At 37.7% G+C, this 27,333-nt stretch overlaps 1 protein-coding gene across 3 annotated transcripts in view; it reads left to right on the top strand.

The window, feature by feature from the left end:
* The window catches only part of DISP1 (dispatched RND transporter family member 1), an 89,862-nt gene extending 67,656 nt beyond the window's left edge, over window positions 1-22,206 (top strand). For all 3 annotated transcript variants that reach the window (XM_054063578.1, XM_054063579.1, XM_054063580.1), the window contains exons 3-8: window positions 6,178-6,207; window positions 9,862-9,985; window positions 11,272-11,399; window positions 11,818-11,915; window positions 13,718-13,815; window positions 18,497-22,206. In XM_054063578.1, coding sequence (XP_053919553.1) covers window positions 6,178-6,207; window positions 9,862-9,985; window positions 11,272-11,399; window positions 11,818-11,915; window positions 13,718-13,815; window positions 18,497-22,141 — 4,123 coding nt within the window. In that variant the 3' untranslated portion in view covers window positions 22,142-22,206. The remainder of the gene's footprint in view (window positions 1-6,177; window positions 6,208-9,861; window positions 9,986-11,271; window positions 11,400-11,817; window positions 11,916-13,717; window positions 13,816-18,496) is intronic.
* The last annotated feature ends 5,127 nt before the right edge of the window (window positions 22,207-27,333 follow it).

The raw sequence follows: 27,333 nt of genomic DNA, 5'->3' as shown, positions 1-27,333 counted from the left end.
AGTATACTATTTCACAGATATGTTATGTGTTTTTATGGACTTGATGTTATTTTCATCAAGAGAAATAATACATCCCTCTTATGAATACCTGCATGAGGAAAATAGAATTAAGATTGTGCAAGACTGTTGGTGTTTGACCATGCTGCCAGAAACTGAAGGTCTTAGACATCTACTGCAATGTCTGCAATTTTCATTTTCTCTGGACCCTCTTTTACTAGAGTAGTTATGATTGCTTCTGCTGCTGTGTTCTCTGCAGTACTTTACAACATCCCTGTGAAAATTACTTTAGATAAATAACTGTAAGTTATACATTTATTTTCAAAATGCTGTGCAGCTCAGCACCAAAACGAAGGAGAACCAGCAACCTACCCAAATAGTTTTCTCTGAATGACTGCTTGGAAAATAGGGCTTTTCCTAGTCTGCCAAGTTTCTGACAGTGACCATTTGTGTGCTACAATTGCATCTGTGTTTGAGCCCTGAAATTTTATGGTTGGCTGTTACTCTTCATATTCAGACATCACTAGAATAGGGTACAACAATCCCAGGCAGTAGCTCAGTGCTGCCCCGTGTCAGTAGTCCCACAGGCATTAATTGAGGTCTAACTGGTTTGTTATTCCTTCAAGGGGAAAAAGGGGAAAAGTCCTTCTGCCTCAGAGCTCCAGTCTCTACATCTGCACACTGTGAAATAGAAAGAAATTGCATCCAAGTAGCATGAAATAAATCAGAAACCAAATGTTTAGTCAAGGCAATATCCCAAATTAGGAATTTAAAATGGTTTAAGAAGGTTTCGTTTGGATAAGTTTGCACAAATGTATGCTTTGGAATGTATTAATGTTTTTTAACTGAATTAAAACAAAATAAGTTAATAACAGTGTAGGCAAGAATGTTACTGTTCAAAATCATGTTATTATCTCTTTCAATCTTTTAGGTTATTGATAGCTGCTAACACTTTTTTTTAAAAAATACTCGTTGCTCCACAACAGGTAGAAAGCACTCTTCAACATATGCTTCAACACAGCCTGTTTTCCTAATTTTCCATTTAAAACCTGCCTTCTGCAGGGTTTCTTGCACCCGGTCGGGAAGCAGCCAGCATCGGTTCCTTGTGGTGTGAGGCAAAGGGGGTTACTTAAATGGATACCTTTCTTACAACTGAGATTTGTGAAGAAATACTATAAAAGTATGTCTTAGAATATCTAGATACTTTTATTTAACTCTGACACTTGCATTTCAGGGGAATACAAACCTGAATTAGATTAATGAAACAAATACACTGCAAGAGCAGTAAACTCTCCATCGTTTTATTTTTAAGTGTTAAGTTCACTTGGAATGGTCCCATGCTGAGGAACATATTCCTGAAACAGTGCTTTGCGCTGCGTAATATCCAGGTGACTTGAAGGTTATAGGACTAGATTTAGTAGTACTTAGAATTTCCAAAAGCTTGCTTTCCATTGTGATTCTTGACATTAAGACCAACCTCCCCTGTCTGTTACGCCCACGGCAATCTATTAACTTCTGTGAGAAAACCCATTCAGCATTGTAACTGAAAGGAAACTCTGTGTTCACTGAGAACTTGGAGGCATGATGTGGCCAGGTGTCACAGTGTGTTCCTCTTCAGGAAGCTAGAGTGCTAGTCATTTTTCAAGACTGAAAAATGTGTAAAACAAGAGCATGTTTTTATACACGTGAACCACCCCTGTTAAGTTGGTACATGGACAAGAGCCCAAATGTTTTCTATCATTGCTCTCTACAGCTACCTGAAAGGAGATTGTGGAGAGGAGGGAGCTGGCCTCTTCTACCAAGTGACAGGGGACAGAACAAGGGGGAATGGCCTCAAGCTCTGCCAGGGGAGGTTCAGACTGGACATCAGGAAAAAATTTTTCATGGAAAGGGTCATTGGGCACTGGAATAGGCTGCCCAGGGAGGTGGTTGAGTCACATTCCCTGGAGGTGCTTAAGGGACGGATAGACGAGGTGCTGAGGGGCATGGTTTAAGGAGTGCTAGGAATGGTTGGACTCGATGATCCAGTGGGTCCCTTCCAACCTAGTGATTCTGTGAGTCTATTACCTCTCTGTAAAAAATATTGGAAATATTAGAAATGCTTCGGTTAAGTGCTTATTTAGGCTGGAGAGGTGAATATTAGGGCTGTAGTAGCCCAGAACAAACTGAAGCACTGATCTCCTGATACTCTTGTTATTTCCTGCAGTAAACTTTTGGCTGGTATAGCAACAGTATTAAAAAACTCCATTCCTCGTTTTCACCATGTTGCATAGAAGGATGCTGGTCAACCAGGTACATTTCATGTTGAGAAGTGCCTGGAGTTTTAAACTATGTAGTTATCCTTTCTTTATCTAGTTCCTAATTCTGTGGTACTCAGTCTAAACTCACCATTAGGAAAGGACAGGATGAAGCAAAGCATCTGTTGAGTAGGGGCTGAGACTCACAGTAAATGGTGGCCTTTTTCTTTAAGTTTTAACCCTTTGTCCCAGAACAATTATGGAATTTAACATTTCTTTCTCATGAAAACTGATGAGGATTTTTTTCTTTTAGTCTAGACTTTTTTTTTTTAGAGATTAGTGGCATCATTTAAACTGCCTAAATGAAAGTGTAATACTTCAAAAATTAGACACAGCAGTGTTAATTAAGTGGGAAAGATCTGATTTTGCCATGCATTTCTGCGTTTTAGAGCATAACTAAAGAGTTTTTTGGACATAGTTTTCAGGGATAATAATATAATAGAGTCATCACAACAGCTGCAAGGGATTGGTTACACTGCTGGAATTTGCCAAGTGTACCCAGGTTTTTTTAATGCATGCTTTTCGAAACAAAACAGTTTGATAGCAGGTGTGACCTTTAACCCTCCCTAACTTTGAAGAACTTAATCGTCATCATTTGTTCAGCACTGAATATATTTTGCAGGTGGAGGAAACACAGGGAAATGTAGTTTGGGTTTGATAGGAAGCGGGGAGGATGAGAGAGGGTCATGTTGGTATTTTTACCTCTTTTGTGCAAACCAAATTAGCCTCAGTTAATTTTTGAATGTTCTATCTAAACAAATTTTACAGTCTATTAAAATCTGCCTTGACATGTGGTTACAGAGACATAAAAAAAAAACGGGGTGAAGTTTGAAGAGAAATTTAAAACACGCCCTTCTGCTAAGATTTTGCGTGCAGATGGGGCTGGGAGAGCTGTGGAAAGGGTGAATGTACGACACAATACATTGAGAAGGTGCCTGCACCATCCCCAGAACAGTATCAATTACAAAATAGTCCTTCCCATCAAATGTTTGTCTCACCAGCTTTTTGAGGACCTCAAATGATTTTGTGGCACTACAGTACCTCATTGTCCAAGCAAATCATTGTATTTGGGGATTGCCTAGTGATGTGGAGATGCCCCTCTGGATGAACCAGCTAACCCTTTATAGAGTAGTGGAGATTACAGTAATGATCATCTGAGGATATGGAAGACAATTTTATCTGCCAGTGTAAACGTGACTAGTCATATAACCTTCATATAATTAGTATAAACCTCAACTACAACAGCCTGTACTAGTTGTTGTCTTTGGATGGCTGTTGGTTGTGCCAAGTAGTTGTATGATATTGTTGCTCGTGGTGAGGTCCATTATGGCACAGAAGAGAATGGGATTTGCTTTTACAAGTGACTGAATGTATATCGAAATGCAAATCTTTACAAATAAAAGCCATGAATAAGTATTTGAATCCCCATATTAACAGTAAATATGTGTGGATTTGTTTCTATCTATCTGTAAACCCAAGAGTGAATGCTGAAATTACAAGCATAATTACCTATTACCTGATTCTGTAGCTTTGTCTCCTTTTTCATACAGGCACAGAAGCCTACGTTCACTTTGTGCTCTGTGTTGGTGCTGAATTAGTCCATGAAAGGGCTTGCTTTTTAGTAATTTCGCTTCACACAGAGTCCTGACTTCTAACTTCTGGTTCAGGTTTATTCAGTTCTGTCTTCAGTACCTGCTTTCTTCTTGTCCATTCTAGTCTTAGTTGAGAAAAGTTGGTTTTGTGGTTGGGGCTGTAGGTAAGACAGTGAGAAGTCCCCTGAGCCTGCCACAACTTCTCTCCAGCCTCAGGCAACTTACTGTTGCAAAATCATTTCAGAACTCAGTTTATTTGGTTTTCTGTGTATTATGGCTGATGAGCCTGTTGTATTTGTGGTAGTACCAGAAGTTTTTGGCACTAGTTGTGAAATTGGGTAGAATCAGTACCTCTGAATGTCAGCTTTGTGCATCTTGGATACAAACTGAAGGTTGGCGACATTTCATATATTTAATCTTAATTTTTGTGGCTGTACTTAACAGAAAATTCTTGTCTGTACATTTCCTTACTCCTTGAGTTACTGCAAATGCAGACTGGTTATTCTGCTTCTCTCCTCTTTTTCCTCTGATTCCTCATGGCTGCAAGGAGCAATTTTTACTATTATATACAACCTACAGGCATGTCCAACTTAGCAGCTCTACTGCTTTGTCAGGTTGAAGGATTTTCAGACAGCAGTGAATTACAGCTGATAGGAAATTGCTGTTATACAATTCTTATTACTTTTAACAGTTAAATTAAAATGGATTTATATTTCTTGAAGAAACAAATATATTAGCTTAATATTTCTTGATGGAATGTTCCCCTCATAGTTATGTTTATGTGCTGTATTGCTTAAGAGACATCATGAGTGAAGATGAAAAGTAAAAGAGGGCTTAGTACCAGTGTTTAGCTTTGCCAGTTTAATTTATTCTTCTGTACTCCCTGCTGTGGAAGGGGATACTAGGAATGGTCACTTTCGTATTACTCTATTGTGTCAATTACATTTTCATCAGCCTTTTGCTATCATATTAGTTAGCAGTGCTTTTACTCTGTGTCTGAAGTGACCTGTTACTGCAAGAGCTTCTTGTTTGCATTCGATTATACTTTTTGTTTGATGTAACAGAGCATGGTGTTTCTGAAGCTCAGTTTTATATGGGTTATTTCCCGTTTACCTTTACTGTTGCTCAGTTAGAAATAGATGCAGTCTAAGCAGTACTCTAATCTACTGTGGGCAAAGTTGCAGCTCTCTTGAGGCAATGATGCTAGAGTGTTTTTGTTCCCCTGGACTAGAATTTCAGCCCAGTGTGTTGAATCTTATCCTTTGGAGGACAGCAGATAATCATTCCTGAGCACTGAATTAAGCTTTAAACTTTTGTGAAAATTTCCTAGGAGTCCAAAGTTTGAGCTGTGTGTCTGGTGGTATGAAAGAATACAAGTCTTTACTCTTTAGAGACCTCAATGCAGAAAAATTGTGCTCTGTTTTATGCAGCAGCTCTTTCTCAATTTGTTACTTTCTATAGCTTTTTAAAGAAGTAATGTTGAATATGTCCTCAATGGTAAAAGTAAAGGAAGTCCATCACTTAACTGAAGCCATTGTATGATTTCGTCTTTGAAGTGATTGTATGTTACATCCATAGAGAGGAAATTCTTGAGAGGACTTATCAATTCTTCATGGGAATTTTTTTGAAGTGAAATTTATGTGAATCTGGCTGATGCAATATCTAACAAAATGAAGTGCTGGCTGAGCAGCAGCAGATATGAATAATATACGTTTCAGTTTGTAATCTCATCGAAGTAATGTTGTTTGTATTATATTTTTAAAAAATAACAAAAACTTGCATAGAAAAGTTGTTTTATATAGGTACTTTTTGTCATCCTGCATTATGACAAGACAGAGTTTATGTCTAAAATAATTTCTTGTAATGGAATTACAAAGGACAGTTAAGAAAGTTCGTGAACTGCAATGTCAGAATGTGGTGTTTTGGTTGTCCATTCCCATTATATGCAGACTTTGTTACGGTTTTCAATGGTACTGAGTTGTTATTGTGTTAGTATATTTGGTCTCTTGTTGAAATCTGGAAGACTCTTGAATAGTAATCCCAAAAATCAGCTGCATAAAATTCCACTTTTGAAAACCCAGCTGTCTGTAGCTGTAATTATTCTTTGAATTACTTGTTTGCAAAGACTCAATTGAATATGATTATATGACTTTTAAAATAATCCATATTCTAAAATGTATGAAGTTTATAATTTAGCTGTTTATCCATGTATGGGAAAAATTAAGCAAATTGGCACATGCATATATTTTTCATATCTTTTTAATTAGTCTTTTTTTTTTTCCTCCTTGCAGGCCAGCCAGACCATTCAAGTTACCAAAAAGGTAATAATACTTTTACATGTGAGATTTACAGAATCATATGTGGTAGAGAAGGTGATGACAAAACTGTTATTCCGCACACACTGCAAGAATAAGGAATGTTGAAGGAAAGTAGTAGACAATTAAAAAAAAGCATTATACAGTGGGTAGTGAATTTCTGAAACTGCCAGAGGAGCTTATGAAGGCAGATAGCATCAGCAAGTTCAAACAACATTTAGAAGAACTGATCTGCAATGGATCCCTAAGTAAACACTGAAAGGAGGAGACAGGGACAAGCTCTTTAACATCCCTAATCGTATGTATGTGAATCCTGGGGCAGCTGGAAGAGAAGAGACCACAGATGGTGGCAAATTCTTCTGCTCCCCCCATGTAGTCTTTCCATAAATAGCTTATTTTGGAGAGGCTTTTGATGACACTATAGTGAGCCAGAATTTTAAAATCTATGCAGTTTTCAATGTTCCCTTTTGGCAAATATTTTATGGTATTTTTTCTACAGTCCATGCAATTATCTTTGTGTGTATATACACTTTCTGCAAAAGCATAAGAAGCCCGTGACTCAGTAGCTTTTTGATTACGGGTTATATTCTGAGAAGCAGCTTGGTTCCCTTGAGTAAAAAGCGAACCTGTTTGCTAAACGTCTGTTGTATAAATCTGTTTGTTAATATTAATTCAGCCACACAAATATCTGTTGCTCATAGCAACTTTTTCTATATGAAAACTATATATGGGATGTTTCTTTCTCTTTATATGAGACTGGGAAGTGGTTTAATCTGAGTATGTCTGCATATAGGTGCTGAATCGAGAGGTGTAAAATGATCCCTGTGTTATGCTATAGCTTAAAATGAGAAGGAAAAGTGGTGTACTATCTTTTGGGGCTTTTATTTTCCTTTCTCCTTTTTAAGAAGGCATCTGAGGTCTTAGATGAGCTTAAGGCAAATTGCTTGAAACCAGTCATTACTAGTGCTAATGTGTGAGATGTCTATATATTTAATTTATTATGTATCTCCTAAGTATCTTTAGTTGTTAAAAACATGAAGCAAAACCCACCAGAAATCTCAAACCATACTCAGGTGTGTGAAACTCAGCAGAAGGATAGAAATTAACCAAAAGTGTGTGCATCTTCATGGTGCAAGGCAGCTCACAGCAGTGTCACCATTCAAATGACTAGATTGAAAGCAGAGGGTGAAATGGCATAAAAAAAGTTATTTCAGTCAGTGTCATAGTTATTAAGAATTCATCACTTAATGCTTGAGTAGTTTGGAGGGAAAACGGAAACAGTAATGTGTCAGCATAGCCATGCACCCAGCTTATTGAACAACTGTAGTTTTAATTAGGCATCAAAAAGCAGGATTTAGAAAAGGTCTAAAGTATGTGCTTAGCACTAAGGTTGAGCTTTCTGAATGTGGGTGATTCCATGACTGAGGAGTTGATTTAAATGCTTTCCTCTTGGACTTGGACTTGATCAGGCAAAGGGTCATTTATGCAGAATCCAAGTCAGGGCCATGACTTTTCACATAGAAAAGAACAAGTAACTGAACTAATTTTATGGCTTTTTAATGGGTGAAAAAAGTAAAATTACTGCCATCTGTTTAGCCATTTATGGTGGGTGGGGATCGAGGCTGGCTGTAGGCAACTTGGTTGAAGCCAGAGCACTCAGCAGCACCAAATGATACTCAGACAAATAACATTAAAATATAGTGAACTCGGTCCTTTTGGATGTTCTAGCCCAGGTCGGCTTTGTTTGTCTGAATTTCAGTATGCGATACCAGAAACAGGACAAATTTGCAGGTAGACAAACGCTGTCTTCTCTGTGTGGCTTATTAACATGTTAAACAGTTCACCGAGAACATAGTTTCTTTTAAAGCTAGTGACTGAAGAATTTAACCAAATTAAGAACTGTTCAGCTGAGAATGAAAGTGTAGAGACAAGTGGTAAATCCGGCACTAGTGATGACTAGGAAAATTTGTTATAATTTTTATGACTTCTGAGTAAGTGTCTGTAATAGCTGGTCAATCTAGCGCTTGGTGTTTATGAAAGCATTTAGTCCTATAAATAGGAAAATTCTATTAGGTCATTTACTTCCCTTCACTTCTACTCTGTACAATTGTTCATTTGGCAAGCTGCCTCTTTGTGATTCACTTTAATAAAAGCTTGCACTTTAAATTGCTTTTCAAGCTTTTGACAATTAACCTATTGTGTAGAATGTAAGAATTATTCCACATTTAACTAATGAGAAATTGAGATACACCCAGTGCTTTGGACTTCCACACTCCATGAAGCTGTACTTCCATCCCTAGACTATGCCTATTTCCACATGCTACAGAAAGTCAGCAATAAGCTTGCTTACTGCAATCGATTGTACGATTGGAAAACTGGGAAGCTGTTGCTGAAGGGAGGAGCTGGGCGTTACCTCCCTTCTTAGCAATGGGACAGAAAATTTCTATAGAGCTGATAATTGAATTGAGATTGGATGGTGGGTTGCTCTGAAACTGGAAAAGAAACATAATTTTTTAAGACAGTAGAAATAAGTAGGAAGAGCACTCCGCTGCAAACTTTAATGTTACATTGCATGGAAGTTGTGGAGGAGATAGGGTGTAGGTCTTCTCGATCAATACTTAGTGTATACAGAGACTATCAGTATAGAGCGATTCATAGCCTGTAATTATTTTTCTAATGCATTTTAAACTTTGTGGGACTTCTTGTACTCTCTTTGCTTGCAAGATTAGACAGCGTTGCCCCCGAAACAAACTCTACCAATTCAAGTCTTTACTATAAGAAAAATTTAGAAATTAAGGTTAATTACTTGATTTGTATCATGTCACAGCTCCCTTGCACCTTTGAATTTACAAGAGACTTTATAGATCATTAGTATCTAGTGTTTTAATTTTTTTAATTACTGTTTTAATTTTTTAGTTAGTTTTAAATAGGGCAGAAATGTTTGAGTTTGGACTGTACTTTAAAATTGATTTTTCCTTTCTTTGGTATTGTGCTTAAAATCTTAATCTTCCAAAGAAGAAACTGTGATGTTTTCTATCTTTTATTTTTTAAACAAAGTGTCTATTTTCTAGTGGTCCTCAACCATAGATAAAATCCATGCCAAAAGTCAAGTATAAAGTTAAGGAAAAAATATTTACATAAAAAATTGTGTTTAGTCTTAAGCAATGGTTTACATGTCACATATGCTTTTTTTTTTTTTGAATTTTTATATAAAAACTGTTAATGTAAATTATTGCTATGACATTTCAAAATCCTGAACGGGTACTAAACAAGAGAAATACCTATTTCAGTATCCCACAGTTAATCACCTCTGTGGCATCACAAACAAATTCTGAGATATAGCCTGCATTTTGTCAGAATCCTGGGGAAAAAATAATAGTCTGATCTGAAAACCTTTCTGTATAAGAATAGAAAGTTTCAGTAGGGAGATTTGTTAGAAAGTGGTTTGGGGATTTTTTGTTTTCTTACTTTGATTAAAAAAAACCAGTATAGAAATAAACTGTTTCCAAATTATTTCCATCCAGTGTGGTAGCTAGCTTAATTTCCTGAAAGCAAGACAAATTAAAAAGTATTTCAACATGGTTCTTCAAAGAAGTATAGATTAATTTTGTTGTAACTTTTATTTCTGGAACATCTTTTTCCCTGCCTGTCTTCACGTAGCTATGCTGCGCTGATAGCCGACTGGCCTGTGGTGGTCCTGGGCATGTGTACTGTACTAATAGTGGTGTGTGCGCTGGTTGGAATACTAGTCCCAGATCTTCCAGATTTCTCCGATCCATTGCTGGTAGGTAAACATTAATCGATCGTACTATCAAATGAGTAATATGATTTGCTATTTTTTCAGTGACACCAGTCAACAGTAGATGCAAGTGCAGCAATTGATACATTCCTTTTAAACTGAGATTGGCCCAGTGAAAAAAACTGGCTGGTAATGTGCCTAAAAAGGTTCCCTGTATTACAAATCTTTATGGAATTGGTTTCCAGAGAGAGATTCTAGTGGTATTAAGCTTGCAGAAGCAAGTTGTAGTGGTATTAAGCTTGCAGAAGCAAGTTCTGTCTAATGAAACCACGAAAGAAATGAGGTGGTAAAGAGCCTTGTAATTCGTCTAATTAAAAAAAATCATTACATCTTGACATGGGAGCAGCTAATGGTGATACAAAGATGCAATTGCCATCAGAGTGTTATCCACTAGTTTAAATTCCTTCTACATTTTTCTATTGAAAGCTCATATGTGCTTCAACAGAATTGCTCATGGAGTAATGTGAATTTATCCCAGTTTTAGATGTAGAGCACAGTACAACACAGATTTGTTTACATTTAAAAATACATTTAAAATCGGGTTTCAAAGAGGGACAGCAAGGACCTGTTAAAGGAGAGGGGATTCTATGTGCCTTTTGGGAATGAAATGATATCCATATTGAAGGACTGAAAGTAATTTTTATTTGGATTCTATTAGATACTGCACTCATTTCTTACTTTTCATGAGCTACCTTACCTATGAGTATCTTTCAGAATTTTTATTTAAAATATTGTATTTAATTATTATTCTCAAATAAAAAGATACTGTTCCTATAGGTTGTTGTTATTTATATTGTAATAGCATATGTCTATACATATCCATCTGTAATCGCTGTTTCTTGAGAACAGCCAAGTTATTAAAAACATTTCAAAGTCACTTCGAAAATTATTTAAAGATTCACCTTATTCTTAATATACTTGAGGGTTTTAAATCATATTTAATCAGTAAAGAGTGATAATTGAGATACAGAAAAGGACTTTGTAGAACACCTTTGCTCTGAAAACTAAATGTTGAATGTTTGATAGACTAAATCATCATCACTTCGCAGGGAGAGAAGGGGTACGTGCAAGAATGCTTAATCCCTTGTCACTCTCTACACTTGGTCATTATTTTGTCTGACCTGTTATAAAGCATTTTACCTTTAGAAGTAAATGCCTGGAGAAACTATGCTTCATAATGAAAACTATCCATCACTTTGATCATGTTTCCACTTTCCTGTTGAGCTAAAGAATGAAAAGTATTAATGGAATTCTGTAATGCTCTGTCTTAGGGTTTTGAACCAAGAGGGACGGCCATAGGACAAAGATTGGTCACTTGGAACAATATGGTGAAAAATACAGGCTACAAAGCCACGCTTGCAAACTATCCTTTCAAGTATGCAGATGAGCAAGCTAAAAGGTGTGTCTTAAAATTGCATTTTATTTTATTGGATGGGGTTTGTGCATACATAATATTTGCTCCAAAACTCTCTGAAGTTAATGTATACTGCCACTGATTTCATATAAATATTTAATCTGGTCGACAGTTCCCAATGCCTTTCACATAGAAGTAGGTATTTTCCATCAAAAGCTCCTGGAAAGAATATATCTTATTAGTTATCTCTTCAGATTGTGGATATTTTCAGTACTGGTTTTCAGTGTAGTTTCCTTTGAAGTCTATAATAACAAAAAATTTAACAAATGTTTCAGTTTTTGAATACCAAAGTCACATCAGTAAAAATGGATTTTTTTTCATATAGAAGATGTGTGACTTGTTTGGATGCTCTTTTTAAGAATCTCTTTGCTAAGGTGAGATAAAGCTATTTATTTTGTTTTAGTCATCGAGATGACAGATGGTCAGATGATCACTATGAAAGAGAGAAGAGGCAAGCAGACTGGAACTTCCACAAGGATACCTTTTTCTGTGATATTCCAAGTAAGTGGAGAATGATGTAAGGAAGGTTAAAAAATTCTGCCAGTTGAGTGATTTCTTCTGTACATTGTGTGCCTTACTAGGAAAATATTTTTTCCGTAGTATATTCAGGGTAGGCACCTTCTTTCTTTGTGCAGACGCTTTTGAAGAAATTTTGAACAGAATTTTTGTCATATTTTGTACAGAATTTAGGGGTTTAGGGAAAAAAAGGCACCACAAAAAATTACACACGCTCACAAACCCCAACAGAACATCATCCTCAAAGAAACTAAAAAAACCTGCCCCCTTACCTTGAGGTACTGAAGCTGTCTAAGTTAAACTAGGGGACAAAAAAGACAAAGAAGTCTTCATCAAGTTTTCATAAGGCATACTGCAGAACTTTGATAAGTCCTGTTCTGGCAGAGAGCACAAATTAGCAAATGCAAATCTTGCCTTTATTCATAAAATGACCTGGGCTCTTTTGCAGCTACTTCAATATGTGAGGACTGATAACAGAGCACAAAAACATAATTGTGAAGTCATTTGTTTATATTACTTGATCTGAGAACGCAATGACCAGTGAAAAATAGGGTGGAAAACAGATTTATGATTATTTATTTTTTTAAATTATGATAAAGTCTTACATCTCAGTGAGAAGGTGTGAGCAAGGTTGGTTGTCATTTCTGCCCCTGTGAGTAGAACCAAATTAGGCTGAGCAGATCTTGTGTAAAGAAGAAGAAATATTCTCAAAACTCTCTGAGTATTAAACGCAGCTTGAAACAGAATTAACTCCTCATGTCCTGCCTGCTCTTTCTGCATAGTCTCACTCTCATTCTTTCCACAACTGTTTCTGCGTAGGCTCAGTTGTGGCAGTCATGAAGGAATTGTGTGTCTATTGGAAAGTTTGCTAGTCCATTATGTAAAGAAAACAGTTGATTTTCTCTTGACCCGTTTTTGTAATTCCTGGTATCTTTGTCTCCTCATGGATCTGCCAATTTCAGTTTCCTTGACCCTAAAGCATGGTCAGAGATCATAAAGCACTACCTCCGTGTCTTTTCACTACAATCTTGTGAAAGGCAAAAATTCCGTACATTCGCATCACTGGGAAAAAAATAAGCCTTTTGAGTTTTGGAATATTATAATTAACACAATAATGTTCCTTAACCCAGAGTACCATGCAGTGTTACGCTGTACTGTATATTTGTGTTTGTATATCCTGTTAGCTATGCATAAAGGTCTCACTGCCTCTAGGCAATTATTTCCTTTCCTAAAAGCTATCTTCTAATAAATACGATTTGATTTGCAATTTAAGCTGTATGTGTCTAAACTACATGCGTAGAATTCTTAAAAATGGCCTCAAGGGTATCACAATTTCCACTGCAGTCATTTGCTTTTAAAGCAAAAACTTTCTTGTAGAAACAGCTTTATAATTATTATTTATATTCCCAAATGACTTACTAAATCAGCCTTTGATTGCTAACTGCGTATTGCCATTAGGCTGTGCCAAGAATTTCATAGTCTGCTGCTTAGATCTTTTGATTTTTGTTTGTCATGTTTCAGAATATAGTTTGCTTGAATGGAAGTCTGTAGAGCTTCTAAGTGGTGTATAATATTGAAGATGTCATATTTACTATAAGCACTTTAAGGAAACTGGAACTTTCATGTGGACTGGGTCTTACAGATAAATACCTCACCTTGAAACGGAGGTGCAATTCCCACAGCCTGACAAAGATTTCACCTGTATCATTTGAATGGTGGGATTTTCCTTAGTCTTTGGTAGCAGACACACCCAGATCATCTGTAAAACCCCTCTCCTGTAATTTCAGGTGATCGCTATTCACGAGTGGTGTTTACATCAACAGAAGGAGAGAATTTATGGAATTTGAATGCAATTAAGTCAATGTGCAATGTAGATAACTTGAGGGTAAGTAAAGATGGCATTTAATTTGTTTAACTTGCATATATTTGAAACCTTGGTTTGCTGCCTATTGCTATCCAGTATAAGAGGAGTTCACATTGTACATGCCCTTTTCGAATGGTCAATCAGCATGCAGATGAAGTTAAAAAACAACGTTCAGTTTGTACAATCAGACACTGGTGGGGAATTTGTTTGGTTTTGCTACTAATACCATCCAGACTGGGGTGGGAAAAGGTTGCTTTAGAAGGTTCTTTGCATAAAGGACTACCTTAACTTCTACTGTGTATTATTCCGTAGCTTTTTGTTCTTGTTTCCCAGCAAATAATTCTATTTTTCTTGCTTTTTCACCTTCAGATGAACTGCCTTCATCCTCATAGCATATGTAATTTTCTTTGGCAGCCAACAGGTCACTTGGAATTTTTAAGTCAAAAGAAAAAAGGCTGACAAATGGACATCAAAGGAACACAGATACAGTAGCTAGAAATATAACCCAATTAATTAAATGTGGGTATTATTGATCCTTTGAGAGTGATATTAGATATATTTATCATTGCCTTTTTGATAACTGCATTAATTTAGCAAATTCCCAAACTGTTTTCCCTAACAGCTGGCATTTACTTGCTTAAAACCTTGAACTGTGGTGAAACACTGTATAATTAATCTCCTTTGGCAGGCTGATGACGCTCATTTTGTTCAGGTTGGCCTCTGTTGCTGTAAGTGGTTTTTGTCCTTACATGCTCATGACATGTTCCTTATTGCCCCGTCAGAGAGTATTGTACCAACAGGATGGCTCATGTGATTACCGTTTATCTCTTTCAATCAGAAAGAGCCAGGTGAGCAAAGTACAGTATTGAAACTAACCTGGCTCAGTTTTGAATGAACTGAGCTAGGGAATAAGGATATCGCCCATTTAATCAGGAAATACAGTGGAGAATAACCTTTTACAAAGGTAAAAGAGTTAGGGAAGAGATGCTAATCTGTATGTTTAGCTCTGCAAGTTTAGTCACACAGACAGCTGATGCAGGGAAATCCCAGGCAGTATAGATCATAGAATCATATAATAGTTTGCATTGGAAGGGGCCTTAAAGATCATCCAGTTCCAACCCCCCTGCCATGGGCAGGGACCTCCCACCAGACCAGGCTGCCCAAGGCCCCATCCAGCCTGGTCTTTAACACTTCCAGGGATGGGGCATCCACAGCTTCCCTGGGTAACCTGTTCCAGTGCCTCACCATCCTCATCAAGAAGAAATTCCTACTTACGTCTAGTCTAAATCTGCCCTTCTCCAGTTTATACCCATTGCTTCTAGTCCTATCACTACATGCCTTTGTAAAAAGTCCCTCCGAAAAACAATGAATAAAAAAAGAAAAATCTTTCTGTATAACAGAATAAAGACAGTTTGAAGAATACCTTTGAGGAATAATCTTTGTAATGGTTGCATTACTCCTGAGGAATTTTTGTTTTCCTTCACGTATGCACATTTTGATAGTAGTGTATTATTTCAAATACTATTTTACCTTCTGAGGAAAGGGTAAAATTACTTTCCTTCAAAAAACAAGTACCATCAAATTAGCTCTTCCTTTGAAATAAGAACACTTCAGAAAATTTTATGTTGGCTAATTCAGCTACACCCACAGTCATATAGATATTTTGTAAAGAACATTGTTTCAGATAATATTTCAATGGATCATTTTAGTAATTTAGGTATTTATTTAAGAATATAGTAATCTAACATCTCAGCTGAGCAGAGTAACAGTATAGCATGATAGCAGCATGGATTTTTAGCTAGTTATGAGGCAAAACAATGGATAGGTTATTGATAGTCTGTATATGTAAATTTATAATAAAAATCATATTCGGGGCTCAGAAAGGGCTGAAGCTTCTTTCAATTTTTTTTTTAAATGCTTATTACTTACAAATAACATGTCTGAATGATTTTAAAGCTTTCTAACAATTTCTAAGGATTTCTAATGCTTCTTATAACTTGTGAAGTGCTGCGATATGCCCCTCTTCTGAATGCTAAGTTTGGCTAGCAGCCAGTCCCTAGAGAGGATGCTGACTTGCAGGGCAGCTATCAGAAGAAATTGACTACTCCAGTGACCTTCTGGTCTTAAAGACTCTCCTCTGGCTGAAGTTACTTTTGTTGTTGAATTCATGCTTGTCTAGGGCCACAATTCAGTTGAAGTAAGTGGCAAAGCTTTGTGTATTCAAAGACAGGAAAATCAGACGCTGTTTTCTGGAGGTTCAAACCATAGAATTAATGTATTCCCATCTGCTTGTAACTAATTTAACTATATGTTTTACTGACACTTAGGGGCTCCATCCTGCAGCTGCTCAGCATATGGTAGTCCTATAATATTCATGGAAACGTTACATACAAAAGTTATAGGAGGTGTTGGACTAGGTGACCCTTACGGTTCTTTTGAACCCAAACCATTCTACATGTTCTAATTTTTTGCTTCTTGGATAGATATATCCCTTTCTTTCACCTTTTAATTGGAGAATGTTTTTCCTTGTAAACCATAAACTGTTATTTTATTAATGTTAAAGACTGTAAATGATGTCCTCAGATAGCTTCCCTAAAACTGTGTATTTGTGATTCTTTGTCACTGTGTAGATGGGCAGATGTGGACAGATGTGCCCACAGACAAGGACAGATACAGCATGTGTGCAGGTGGCACAGCTTAGTTTCCTGACTTGTTCCAAAATAAATGAAAATATTGTCATTGGCACACCAAATCCAAGAGCAGCATGGCCTTTTTGATTTCATTGGATCGCCAACAAAGCCTAGTGCATATGTAATATGCAATATTAGCATATTACATAGCATTTTAGTGAGCTCTCCAGCAATAAATCTTGCATTTTAATTCCTAATTTCTAGCTGCCAGCTCATGTTACTTTATCTTTGGCAACAGTTAGTTTATCAGTGCATGATTATGGCCTCCATCAGGTGCTGAAGAACAACATATAAACCTTGTTGTCCTGTCTTGAACTTAATCACATAGAGAAGACAATAGAGTCCTTTCCTCTCAATTTGCCTATTATATCCTCATAGGATTAACCTGGAGATGTGCCATGAAAAATGCAGATATGCTATTTCAGTGCTTCCTTTTATTTAGTAGGTTGTTCAGTTTTTCCTGAGTTTGCATGTGTGAATGTTTTTTTCTGGAAACAATCAAATGTGAATTATCCTGTGTTTTGGAGTGCCAGTTTCTTATTGTTCAGAAACTAGCTGACAAAATTAAGTCCATATTAAAGCTTTTAGAACTGCCGTGAGAATCCTAAAGTGCAGGGGTTTTGTCTGCATTGTAAAGAATTGCTAATAATAAACCTGTGCGATTTTACTAAAAAAAAAAAAAAAAAGAGCAAAGTGCTGTATTTGGGATCACCTGCATTTAAAACATACACAGATAATAGTTTCCAGGCCCAATCCTGTGAACTCTTACGCACATGGCTTTATTAATGTGACTGTATTAATACATGCCTGTTCTATTTAAGTTGATTAAGACTGAAATTTTGCATATATCTATTTGAAGGATTAATCCTAATTTGTCACGTATAACATGCCAGAATTGTCCTGGCTTTTGAGGCTTAAATCTTTTGATTTAGTTTGATTGAGTTTTTCCAACTTGAGAAAATTTTCCTCATCTAACCTTATTACTTAAGAGTTTCAGTTCCATTTTATAGATACTTTCAATTTTCCCTATGGTGATTCTGCTAAGTCATGCTCTTACTGACTTCAGCTAACAGATTAACATTCATTTAGTTAAGGAGATTCCTTAACATAAAATGTTAAAATTGTTGTCGTTTTAGTAAAGCTCTGGTAGGAGTTCATAGGCTTTGGGCAGTCACTAGAGCTGACAGCAGAAGTCCTCCTCCGTAATGCAGCTCTGTGCCATGTCTGCACTGGCCAATGGTGCCTGCTTGTCCCCGTAACTTCTCTGGCTTTGCTGCTACTGCATCTTCCTCCACTCCTGAGTCAACTTTTGAGACTTTGTTCCTCGGTGGGTGCAGCTCTCAGAGGCACAACTGCTGTCTCTGTGCAGCAGGGCTTATTTTGGGGTGCTTCATGCCATGGTGGAATTATCTTGTGCTTGTGCCTTGAAAATCTTGCATGACTTGGGGACACACAGTGCCTGGGTGACAGGCTGACCTGGTTGGGGGAAATGTCTGTCAGTTGTACAAGAGCTAAAAAAGTCTCATAAAGTGAGGGTTGTAAAAGAGAGGTCAGATAATGGAAGATGTTGTAAAGCTGTCACATGCTTTCTGCATGGTAAGTCCCTGCCTCTCCTAGGAACTCCAGTATGTGATTCCAAGCAGAATGAAACTTTGTTGATGTATGACTGATGATTTGTTTTCAGGACTAAGTGTGAGGTAGAAGAGAGTTAACAGTCCTCAGTCTGGTAAAAAACTTCAGTGTGTCTTCAAGCAATAGAATTACAATATTCTTAACGCTTTTGCCAATGTTATGCTGCTGTGGCAAGTCAGTATACCGGTTTAGTCTGCTGCATGTAAGAGGGTGCTGATAAAAACCAATGTGTGTGTAAATAAGAATTTAAAATGTTAACACAAAAAGGACTGTAAACTGAAATTTCATCACTTTGGGATTTTATTTTTGTGGGTGAATGTTTCTAATCATTCAGACTGTTACTTTAAACTGTATTTTTTGCACTGCCTGTCTTTACACAGATCAGATCCCATTTCCAGTTTGGTGATCTCTGCCAGAGAGCCACTGCTGCTTCATGCTGTCCCAGCTGGACACTGGGCAACTATATTGCTATTCTAAACAACAGGTCATCGTGTCAGAAAATTGTGGAACGGGATGTCTCTCACACCCTAAAGCTGCTTCGCACATGTGCCAAATACTACTACAATGGAACCCTGGGGCCGGACTGCTGGGATATGAATGCCAAAAGGAAGGACCAACTCAAGTGTACAAACGTGCCTCGAAAATGTACCAAGTACAATGCTGTTTACCAGATCCTTCACTACCTAGTGGACAAGGATTTTCTAAGCCCAAAGACAGCTGACTATGTCTTACCAGCTTTAAAATACAGCATGCTCTTCTCCCCCACTGAGAAGGGGGAAAGCATGATGAGTATTTACCTAGATAACTTTGAGAACTGGAACGCTTCTGATGGTGTAACAACCGTCACAGGGATTGAGTTTGGAATAAAACATAGATTGTTTCAAGATTACCTGCTGATGGATACTGTGTATCCTGCCATAGCCATTGTAATTGTTTTATTAGTTATGTGTGTATACACAAAGTCCATGTTTATCACGCTGATGACTATGTTTGCAATAATTAGTTCCTTGATTATTTCTTATTTTCTCTATCGGGTAGTATTTAATTTTGAGTTCTTTCCATTCATGAATCTCACTGCATTGATTATTCTTGTTGGGATTGGGGCAGACGATGCTTTTGTCTTATGTGACGTTTGGAACTACACGAAATTTGATAAACCTCATGCTGACACCTCTGAGACAGTGAGCATCACGTTGCGGCATGCTGCTCTTTCCATGTTTGTCACAAGTTTTACTACCGCTGCTGCCTTCTATGCTAATTATGTCAGCAATATCACAGCAATCAGGTGTTTTGGTGTTTATGCTGGCACTGCCATTTTGGTGAATTATGTTTTAATGGTTACATGGTTACCTGCTGTAGTTGTATTACACGAACGATACCTTCTCAATATTTTCAGTTGCTTTAAGAAACCTCAGCAGAGGGTATACAACAACAAAAACTGCTGGACAGTGTTGTGTCAAATGTTCCACAAGATTATTTTTGCAATCTCTGAGGCATCCAGGATATTTTTTGAAAAAGTTTTGCCATGCATTGTTATCAAATTCCGATATATTTGGCTTTTCTGGTTCCTTGCCTTAACAATTGGAGGAGCATATATTGTGTGTGTAAATCCAAAGATGAAATTGCCGTCATTGGAACTCTCTGAGTTTCAGGTATTTAGGTCTTCTCACCCATTTGAACGATATGATGCAGAATACAAAAAGCTTTTTATGTTTGAACGTGTCCACCATGGAGAAGAGCTCCATATGCCAATTACAGTAATCTGGGGTGTCACACCTGAGGATAATGGTGACCCTTTAAACCCTAAAAGTAAAGGAAAGCTGCAGTTAGACAGCAGTTTTAATATCGCTAGCCCAGCGTCACAGGTTTGGATTTTGCGTTTTTGTCAGAAGTTAAGAAATCAAACATTTTATTATCAGACTGAAGAACAAGACTTCACAAGCTGCTTTATTGAAACATTTAAGCAGTGGATGGAAAATCAAGACTGCGATGAGCCATCTCTTTACCCCTGCTGCAGCCACTGGAGCTTTCCATACAAGCAAGAAGTGTTTGAATTATGTATCAAGAGAGCTATAATGGAGCTAGAAAGAAGCACGGGGTACCATTTAGATAGTAAAACCCCAGGTCCTCGCTTTGACCTAAATGACACTATCAGGGCAGTGGTGTTGGAGTTCCAAAGCACCTACCTCTTCACACTCGCTTATGAAAAAATGCATCAGTTCTACAAAGAGGTGGACTCATGGATTTCAAGTGAGCTTAGTTCTGCTCCTGAAGGTCTTAGCAATGGTTGGTTTGTGAGTAACCTTGAATTTTATGATCTTCAGGACAGTCTTTCTGATGGTACTCTAATTGCCATGGGTCTTTCAGTTGCTGTTGCATTTAGTGTAATGCTTCTTACAACTTGGAACATAATTATAAGCCTTTATGCAATAGTTTCAATAGCTGGAACTATTTTTGTCACTGTAGGTTCTCTGGTTCTTCTTGGATGGGAACTAAACGTGTTGGAATCTGTCACTATTTCAGTGGCTGTGGGCTTATCTGTAGACTTTGCTGTTCATTACGGAGTGGCTTATCGCTTAGCTCCTGACCCTGACCGAGAGGGAAAGGTAATTTTTTCTCTAAGCCGTATGGGTTCTGCTATTGCAATGGCTGCATTAACTACATTTGTAGCTGGAGCAATGATGATGCCCTCTACCGTGTTGGCGTACACACAACTTGGCACTTTTATGATGCTTATAATGTGCATTAGTTGGGCTTTTGCAACATTCTTCTTCCAGTGCATGTGCCGATGCCTTGGACCCCAGAGTACTTGTGGCCAGATTCCACTACCAAAAAAACTGCAGTGTAATGCCTTCTCTCAGACCTTTTCGGGAGCCCAAGGAGGCAGAGGTCAAAATAAATCACATCCTATTAGCAAATATCAGCTGGACTCCAGAAGTCAAAAACCAGAAATGGAGCATGAGCACTATGAGCTCGAGCCTCTAGCGTCACAAACTGGTATCTGTAACCCTGCAGAGAAAGTGACTTATGAAGAAACTCATATCTGCTCAGAGCTCTTCAGCAGCAGGCCCCAGAACACTTGCATGCCTAAACATTCAGCATATAATAGTGAAGTGAGCAAAAGCATAAAAAATGTTGCTAGTTCAGCTATGCTACAGACATCTATTGACCAACATACCATATGTCCAGTTTTCTCTCAAAACCGGCAGTGTAGCTGTCCTGATGCATATAAGCAAGTGGCAGTGAAATGGAGCCCCCACTCATGTCAACATTTAAGCGATTCCTTCTGTTACCAGTGTTCTTCTTCACTAGGAACTGTACAGATCCAAAGCTCTGTTGCTCCTCTAAATGCTTTACAGCAAACTGCTGAAGGATATGTGCACCCTGTCCAGCATGTCCTCCACTGCAGTTGCCTTCAAGGAAGACTCAAAAGAACAATGACGCAGAACTCTCTGCCTAAAAATTTTTTCCTCCAGTCTGTGCAGCAGTTTCAGGCACATCAGCAAATAAATAGGACAGATTCACACGCTCATCAAAACCCAGAGGAAAACGTAAGAACTGTTCCGAGGGTGATGAGCTCCTCACAGTTCCTCTGCCGAAACGCAGGACCTCTAATAGTGTGTTGCTCTGAATGTGAGAAGAGTGCATCAAATAACCAAAAGGGATTCTATCAGCAGACGGACAACTGTGATGAAAAGAGTAATACAGAGGCGAACGAGGTTGAAAGCAAGCAAACCTCTCCGTCAAAGCAGAAAAAGAAAGCTGAGAGCAAGGTAGATCAGCATTCTTTGCAGAATGTCCAGGTTTTGAAGGCTGACCAAAATAATAAAAAACATCTGCTCAACAGGTCAGTGCGAGAGGCTCGCTATGAGGGTTGCAGTGAAAATTTACACTGTTGTAGCAAGGCTATCACAGTGAAGTGCAATTCAGTTGACTGTCAAATGCCAAACATTGAAGCCAATGTGCCTCCTATGTTAATGCGCCCAGAACTTTCTAATGAAAGTTTGTTAATAAAAACACTATAATAAATCTTTAATTTGGCAATCCTGTGTCTTTCTTTTAAAATCAAGTTTAAAAATGCTGGGAAGGAAAGTTCTGAATAAATATGAGTTAGAATTTGTATTTTGGAATGAAAAATGTATTTCATAGAATAGTAACATTTATACATTTCATAAAGCCATTACATGTAGCGAAACCTGATGGTGTCCAGAATGGTTTTTTTGCTGTAGCTCATAAGCTGGATTTTGCTTAATTTATGAAAATCTAATCATGAAATGTAATTTTTGGAAGACCTGCTCTGCAGCATAGCCTATTTTGGGAATATTTTTAGCTATTTATCCTAACAAAATCTAAAGAAAAGCTCTTGGACATCAACAGCACTTGTAGCACCATTGTTGTGGATCTGTGTATATGGTACAGTGCAATATTTAAACTGCCTTTTCTGGCAGTTGCTGTATAGACTTACCATTGAATACCAGAGAATACAGGTGGAAACAATAGTAAGTGAACATTATTTACTTCTTAATGATCACAGGAAAAGTATAATTCATCTGAATAACATGTGCATAAAATCAGGAGTTATAAAATTGGGCATGAAGTACTTTGCAAACACTGAACTTCTTCCCACAAAGTATGGAAATTAGAAATAAATCTACTGTGGCGAAAAGCATATTTAATGCGTGTTCTAGACTTACTGTCAGTATTATCAGATTAAGTCAATTCAAAAGACTGAAAGATATAAATTACAGTATTAGGCTTTGAGTTTTCTTTCCCAGAAAATTTCCAAGATTTAGTTACAAACACCAAACTAAACTGTGTAACCAAGACATTGGATTTCAGACATTGGATTTGTATAACTACAGGGTTTAGTCAAATGACAGTCCTGGTTTTGTCATGGGAAAATCTGCCAGTCTCATCATGCAGGGAGACTGGATCTGAGAGCTGGAACTGTGTAGTATGTCATAATTGCTATGCACCTAAATGGAAAATCTCTCTTCATATAATGTTTTGGTTATGCTGATCATGTTGATTTACTAATTACAAATGACAGAAGATAGATTTCATGGATTAATGTGATATTACGTACTTGGTGTGCTATGAATCACTGGAGGAAAAGCCTGGCTTTTTCTGTTCTAATGCTCGTGTTGAAGGGATGTAGAAGATTAGTATTGTGTGCGCTTTAGTTTGTCTGGGAGTAGTGATGTTAGTGCTTGCATTACCCCTGGGAACAGAATAATAGGTTGGAAAAGAACAATAGGTTGAACAGAATAATAGGTTGAACTCTACAGAAAAAACTAAAATGGTTTTACAAGGTTTCAGAAGAGTAGCATTCTTTCTTAACTATAAAATAAAACTCATTTTTAGTTCTTTTAAAACTCATAACCCACTTCAGAGCCAGTTTCATTCTACATGTTTATAATGAGAGCAATTCAAGGATTTTCGGTGCTCCATAGAGGCCATTAATTATGAAGAGCTAAGACTTGCAGCGCTAGCAGTCCAAAGAAATAAAAAAGGATAAGAACTAAATGGGGCTGTTGTAGTTACTGTTGTCCAGCTTTCTTCCTGACCATTGCACCTGCTTAAGTACGGTTCCTGTGAGGGGTGTGTGTAACACGCTAAGCAGTAAATTGTTCCTGAAATAAAACCAAAATTATGATAGTTTAATGGGCCTGCTGTCAGACCTTGCCAAAGCAGTGTGTAATGCTTATGTAGTGCCTATCACATCTGCTGTCAGTCACAGCTGTGCCTTTGAGACCTGGGCCTTAGGGTAGGTCCCCAGCTAACGTATAAAGTACAACATTGGACGTTTTGGGCTGGTGAACTCAAAACTGAGTTTTTTTCTAAGCCAGCTTTCCACAAGTGCATTCTGCATAAGGAACCCCCTTCCGACTGCTTATTTTAATAACTACTTTTATAATGGTGAGGTAAGTGATAAAGATTAAATGTTGTATTTTCATTAAGAATTGTATGTTCTTTAAGGCCAATACGGTAAAAAGGAAAGGGGGGGGAGGATAAGAAGCCATGATGTAATATACTTTTAGAAAAGATTTATATGAGTTAATGTACTTGGCTAGCAAACAGTATCGCTGTTGTATTTGCCTTTTGTCACTTCACCATTGCCTGCTAGCTAACTTCCTTATTCTTCCCAAACTATTTAGCTGGAGAAGAAGCAATCACTGAAAGTTTAATACTTATGCATGTAGCAGCATTGGTATGTGTATTCGGCATCTATGTCAGTCCATGCAGGGACTCTAAAATCCAAGCCAGTGCAATTGCTGGAGTCTGAAAGAGGATAGGAGCTGGTTCCAGTGACAGCTGAAGGTTACTGAGACTGTGCATCACCTGATCCCCAGAAAACCCATGAGAGAAAAAAAATATATATTAATAACAGGCTACTAGAAGCAAGTGAGGAGAGGTAGGATCCTGTTGTGCTCCAGGAAATTTTAACAAGGCCCATTGTATCCTACGGAGACATCCAAGAGTTGCCAATGATTGCAAAGTCCCAAGGAAAGCTGATGAGCCTAGAATATTCCCATTTCTTATAACTCATTGCTGTCACTGAGGTCCTCCCTTGCACTGGGATCACTAGTGAATCTGGAGGTGTGCATGCCATGCTGGCTAAATGTAGTGCTTCTCTTGTGGGCTGCCTGCTTGGGGTGAGGGCACCAGCACTGGTTAGCATGTCCACTGTGAAGTGACAGGGTCCTGTCTTTAGAAGATGTGAGCTTTATTTCTATGGAGAATCCATGCTGGGGTATTTACCACATTGGGAAAAGATTTATTAATTGTTCTGGCAGTGATGACAGGTGTGTCTTGGGACTTGACAGATGAGTTTTCTGTCTTTTCAAAATCTAGAAAGACTTCACTGTAACTCATACATGCAGCGAGCCTTTAAAGTGACATCTCTCTAATTATCCAATAGAGGGGAAAGAGCTTATGTGAGAAAACAGTGATCTCTTTGTGGCTCTGAAGTTGCTAGTACGCTTTCTTCAGGAATAAAGCATCTTCCCAGGAATGGGACTTTCATTTGAAACCAACTCTCTCAAATTCACTTGGACAAACTCAAAAATTGTATTTAACATATGAGATAACTTTAGTGGTCTGAGTTGTCCATAGGGACTGTATTTTTCAGGTGACAATTACATTCATCATGCAGGTAATACAGTGATCAGTTGAACAAAAAATGACATGATCATTTATAATAAGATCTTCAAAATATTACATCATGCTCAACATATGATCACTCTGAACGCTCAACATGTAATCAATCAATCAAAATATTGATAGGTGAGTCGGTAGCTGGTATAGTAACTTAAGGTTTTTTTAAAGTTGTTATTTCATTGTTTGTGTTTTTTTAAGAAAATTAAAATCAGTCTTTTTACAATCACTCCCAGTCACTTAATTTTGGTCTTTTTTAACTAATGTGAGAGAATTGCTTTGAAATGCTTTGAGTTAAGAACACCTCTAATTTTGCCAGATGGAGCCCTGGCAGTTAGTCAAGAAAGCTCTAAAAATATAGGTTGGCAAATGACAAAAATTTTAGCACTGCAAGAAATGTCAAATGTGATCAAAATGGAATATATTTTATTTATGTAGAATATGTTATAGTACTTAATATAGGTAGCAGATGGGTGATTCGGGCCAAAATCTCACTGACTTCATTGAATCAACCTTTAATTTTTTCCACATGCTGGCAAGCTACATTGAATTTTACATCTGCCAATAATATCTGAAGTGCCTATACATGTAGCTTTTAATTTACAACGGTGAATCGGGACACCATGCTACTGAGTATTGCACATTCCCACAGTGTGAAAGAATACTTGCCTTTGCGAAAAAAAGCTCAGTCTATGTAAGTAAAAGAGGCTGGAAGAAAGGCAATAGCTTCTCTGAGTTGGTAGCAGGTCTCTTCAGACTCCTGAATTTGGATCCAGTGTCTATTGTAGAACTACCCTCGCTTGTTATCCTTTGACTGTTTATTATGTCCGTATTTTCAGACTAGCATCAGTCAGGTCGCCTCTGTATATCATTCACTTTATCACAATAGGGTCTCAGAGGTCTGGAGAGCCTGTAAAATGCTATAACTTCTAATACTAAGCGGTCTTACACATTGTGGAGTCTTGACTTGCTGTTTCCTTTACTTGGCAGCTTGTATTCCAAGTGTTTTTCCTAAGGTCTCCACTTCAGAAAGTTGCATAGACTCAGGTGCTTCCTGGAGACAAGTAATTTTCCACTGATTCTTGAAATGTATTGAAGGTGACATATCCAACTTGGGTTAGGATTCCATTTTTTAGGTCTTGATAAATGTCACTTCACCTGTAAATGGATAGACATATTCCAGAGCAGCAGGTGGTTGTTGTTCTTATTTAAATTCTCTTAGTCAAAATTGTATGTTGAGTCTAGTTCCCAAACTGTTAAAGTTAATTAAAACTGGTCCTGATTTGTCTGGCTAACACTTGTTCTCTTGCTGTGGGCTGGCCACAATGATGGTACTGTTAGCAGTTGAACCCTTCCAGCAATGAGTCTGTACAGCAGATGGGTGGTTTTACTTTGAGGCCTAAACAAACTTTCTTAAGCCCTTGTAAAGCCTTAACCAAAATTGTCCATAGATTCATCTTAATAGCAATTCTAGCACATTTCTCCATGGCTTAGGAAAGGAGCAATTTATTCGTAACTGACTTTTAGGTAATGCTGACTATATTGCAGTGCCCTCATTCTTGGAAAACAGTATGACTAGAATGTAAACTGAGTAATGGCAGACCCTTAAAAATTTGACCCAAGCCATGTCTTCTGCATATAATAGTATTCAATAATAGGAAATATCATAGTTTAAGTCTTAGGATGGATGTTGTACTAAGTTTATTACAGAGTTTAAGTGTATTTTAAGTAAATTTCAGGAAAAAATGAATTACAAGTGAGGACAGCTTGCCCTAGAATAACTAATAAGGTGACACCTCTTGTTCTCTGCCCTCACCCAACCCTAGCGGCAGGTCGCCTGAAATCACCTTTCTGCAATGGCAGCATTTGGGGCACAGACTGCATCGGCCACTCCTTCTCCCCTTCTCTCACCCATGAAGTTCTTCATTTTGTAATAAGAGCACCTGGGTGTTGCAAGCTGGGACAATAATTCAACTCTCACTTTAATTGTATAAATCAAAAATGAGAGTTACCGGAGCTTTGTCAGTGTAAAAAAGAGGTAGCACAACCACCGAGTTCT

Source organism: Cuculus canorus, chromosome 3 (genome assembly GCF_017976375.1).
Source record: "Cuculus canorus isolate bCucCan1 chromosome 3, bCucCan1.pri, whole genome shotgun sequence".
In the NCBI taxonomy this organism is placed as follows: domain Eukaryota; kingdom Metazoa; phylum Chordata; class Aves; order Cuculiformes; family Cuculidae; genus Cuculus; species Cuculus canorus.
The sequence above is the reverse complement of the archived record's forward strand: the minus strand, read 5'-3'. Positions and strand labels throughout refer to the sequence as shown.